This window comes from Arachis ipaensis, chromosome B08 (genome assembly GCF_000816755.2).
Source record: "Arachis ipaensis cultivar K30076 chromosome B08, Araip1.1, whole genome shotgun sequence".
NCBI classification, from domain to species: domain Eukaryota; kingdom Viridiplantae; phylum Streptophyta; class Magnoliopsida; order Fabales; family Fabaceae; genus Arachis; species Arachis ipaensis.
In genome coordinates, this window is record NC_029792.2 from 123569989 (window position 1) to 123572994 (window position 3006).

General features: G+C 32.2%; 1 protein-coding gene across 2 annotated transcripts; it reads left to right on the forward strand.

Annotated features, from left to right (window-relative positions):
- On the forward strand, positions 275-2908 carry LOC107612805. 2 transcript variants are annotated; one of them, XM_016314557.2, is made up of 4 exons: positions 276-463; positions 494-854; positions 1549-1593; positions 2444-2908. In XM_016314557.2, the coding sequence occupies exons 1-4, from the start codon at positions 400-402 to the stop codon at positions 2499-2501; spliced, it is 528 nt and encodes a 175-aa protein (XP_016170043.1). In that variant the 5' UTR covers positions 276-399; the 3' UTR covers positions 2502-2908. The 2 variants fall into 2 exon arrangements, with proteins under 2 accessions (XP_016170042.1, XP_016170043.1); XM_016314556.2 differs by having other exon boundaries at positions 275-854.

Here is a 3006-nt window from a genome sequence, read left to right on the forward strand (position 1 = left end):
TATTAAGATGAGATCAAGCTTGAATGAGGAGTAAAGTGATTGCTATCAAATTAAGACAGTAAAACATATATATAATAGAAGTTATAATTTTAATGGCGATTAATAATTCACTTTATAATCTTATTATTTTTCGCAGTTTAGAAGATTGTGCATTTTGACACATGCATATAAGATGGAATATTTATTAGATAAAAACAATGGGATGCTAAACGAAATTAGATTTAAAAAAAAGAACAATGGGTTGAAATATGATTTTTCTTTTTAATATTCACGTTTAAATATGCAGGAACTAGAGAAATAGTGGAACATTTAGAAAGAAAAAAAAAATAACATGGTAATTTAATATAAGAAATTGTGGGGATAGAATAGAGAAGAAATTTTGGCAAGAAAAGATAGATAATGCAAATTTATGGCCCAAGTTTATCGCCCCACTCTGCTTGTAGTTCCTCTTTGCCTTTCCTACGAGATTATGGCACATCAACAACAAGAAGAAGAAGAAGAAGCACCGCCATCAGCTGCAACTGTTCCAAGAAGAATAGTAGTAGCAGTATCCAAAGCAGAAGAATCGTCAATTCTCCCCCGATGAGCGGAGCACTCATCGGATTCCTTACGGCTTCGGCGGTTATGGCTTCTGTGGCAATGGCGGCAGTTGACGCGATTGGCGAACCGGCGGAGACTCTGTCGAACATACCGCAGACACTTTCCGGTGAGTGCGCGGCGGAGAAAGACTGCAAGAGAGGGAGGATACAGAGACCCAAGTCAAGGAAAGCGGAATCTTGCACAATTAAGTGCGTCACAACTTGCATTCGTGGTGGTGACGGTTCTCCGGGAGAAGGCCCTCTTAACGTTCGAAGGTATATCAGCAAATCAAATTTTTCCTTTGAACATTTTTACCCAAAGGATAGCTAACTTGTTAGACACGTATTATATTAAATAATTTTATCAAATTATTAAGTGAATTTAATTTTAATGTACTATTAGATTTACACGAGCATTCAATCATGTAATTGCGTAATGTTATATCATAAAAAATAATTATTTTTTATATTGACCGCATCTAAAAAAATAGATGTAATTAAACAGTATAATTCAGTGCATTAAAATTAAACTTTTGTTGTTCTAGAAAATAGAAATGGTTTAACCAATTAGCATGTATTAACATGTTGAGTTGTTAACTTGCTATTATAATTCTATAATCAGGAACTAAGTTGAGTTGTTTTAGTGGTTAGCTCACTAGTTTGTTTAACCAAGTGTCGGAGTTCAAATCCCACCTTGTGCATGTAGTAATCCATTAGCCAGCGACAATCCTTAAATGGAGTTTTGATCCATGACGGATTAGTCATTGGCCTGGTGTACTTGTTTTGGTATTGATCTAAAGATATAGCAAAAAGTGATGAAATAGTTTCACTTAAATCTTGAGATTAATTTCTTAATTCTTTCCATCAAGAAAAATATAAAGATAAAATGTTAAGATCTCTCTGTCTCTCTCTTTTTGAGCCAATATTGATTATAGTGGTTTAAATACTATTTGAAATTTGAATGTTTCAGGCCTCTGGTTGTTTTCAAGCAAGGTTTTCGAACTCGTCAATACTGGTAAATGAATTCAACTACTATCTATACATATGCTATGAATTGTGTCAACTAGTGCCGGCTAAACCACTAGGATCAATAGAATACAATATTGAAGGTTTTGAGCAGTTTAAACTTCATTACTGACAATGTAACACAAAAAGTTAGAGCCATCTTTATGTTCCAAAATTAAGAGGAGTTACAAGCTAAGTTTGATGATTGATCCTTGCTGACACATTAGCATAATGTTAAACAGAATTTGTCTTTCGGATGCTACAAAGCAATGATCAAACTTTAATAGATTATTTTCTTAGCAACTTAGATTTTCAAGAACCTATATTGAAGTTAGAATGGTCTTTAAGCTTTTTTATTGCTTAAAAGTTAAAACAGTTTCTAACGTTTTTAAATTAGTCCTTAAATTTTTTATTTTCAATAATACCCTCATTCTTCTCTCATAATTTTATACCAATCCTTCATCGTCTTTCTTTTTTATTTTGTTCTATCCCTAACCCTAACCATCACCACCACCAACTTGGGGGTTCTTGCTGCTTTGGTGGTGGGTTTGATTATTGATTTTGTTGTTATTATTGTTGTTGTTATGGTGGTGGTAATGGTAGTATTGATGTTGGAGTAGTGTTAATGAGATTAAAAAGTAAAATATTTTGGAAGAAAAACGATACTGAAAGGTTTCGAACAAATTATGGACTATTTTAAAAAAAAAAAAGTTAAAGATTCTCTTGATTGTAAATTCAAACGTTAGTGACCAAAATAATACAAATTTACTCTTTAACTTTTAAAATTAATATCTTTACTTAGAACCTTGCGTAGACACTCCAACTATTCAACTAATTAGTTCATGTGTTTTCCTATGCAGTCTGGTGGAATGTTCGGACATTTGTAATTTGATAGGTGATGCTGATGATGGACCTTAAATTTCTATACTTTCTATATTATTCAAATTAATTTTCATAAAGAAAACAGGCTGACCTCTAAAAATAGCTGAGTTTCTTAATCATCGTAATTATATTTACCTATTCATGTTAATGTATGAAAGAATAGTTATCAAAAGGTCGTATCTCTATAAGGACATCATGCCACCTTTTTGTTTTTGGGGTGAGGGAGAAGAATAAAGAAAAAAAAAATTGGTAACCTTTCAAATTCGTTGGCCAGTGTAGAGGTGTGTGAATAAACTCATCTGAGTTTGGTCCAAATATTTCCCCTCCTTGCTCTGTTGTTGTTAGGGTAATCCTGACTTTTTTTCGTTGTAATTAAGTAATTATTGTTTGTTGACTCCTTTTTAATTGTATTTTCATTTGATTGATAGTTGTTCATATTGTTCAAAATTTTTATTGTCTTCCTAGCACTCCCTTTTTTTTATAAGATACATCATATATTCCAGCAATGTTCATTATGAGTGAGAAAAAAAAAAAAAAAACA

Excerpts from the sequence above, each read along its gene's own strand:
- LOC107612805 (XM_016314556.2), top strand. The coding sequence starts at position 400 with ATGCAAATTTATGGCCCAAGTTTATCGCCCCACTCTGCTTGTAGTTCC. Across the intron at positions 855-1,548 it reads GGCCCTCTTAACGTTCGAAG|GCCTCTGGTTGTTTTCAAGC; the intron begins GTATATCAGCAA and ends TGAATGTTTCAG. Across the intron at positions 1,594-2,443 it reads TTTCGAACTCGTCAATACTG|TCTGGTGGAATGTTCGGACA; the intron begins GTAAATGAATTC and ends TTTCCTATGCAG.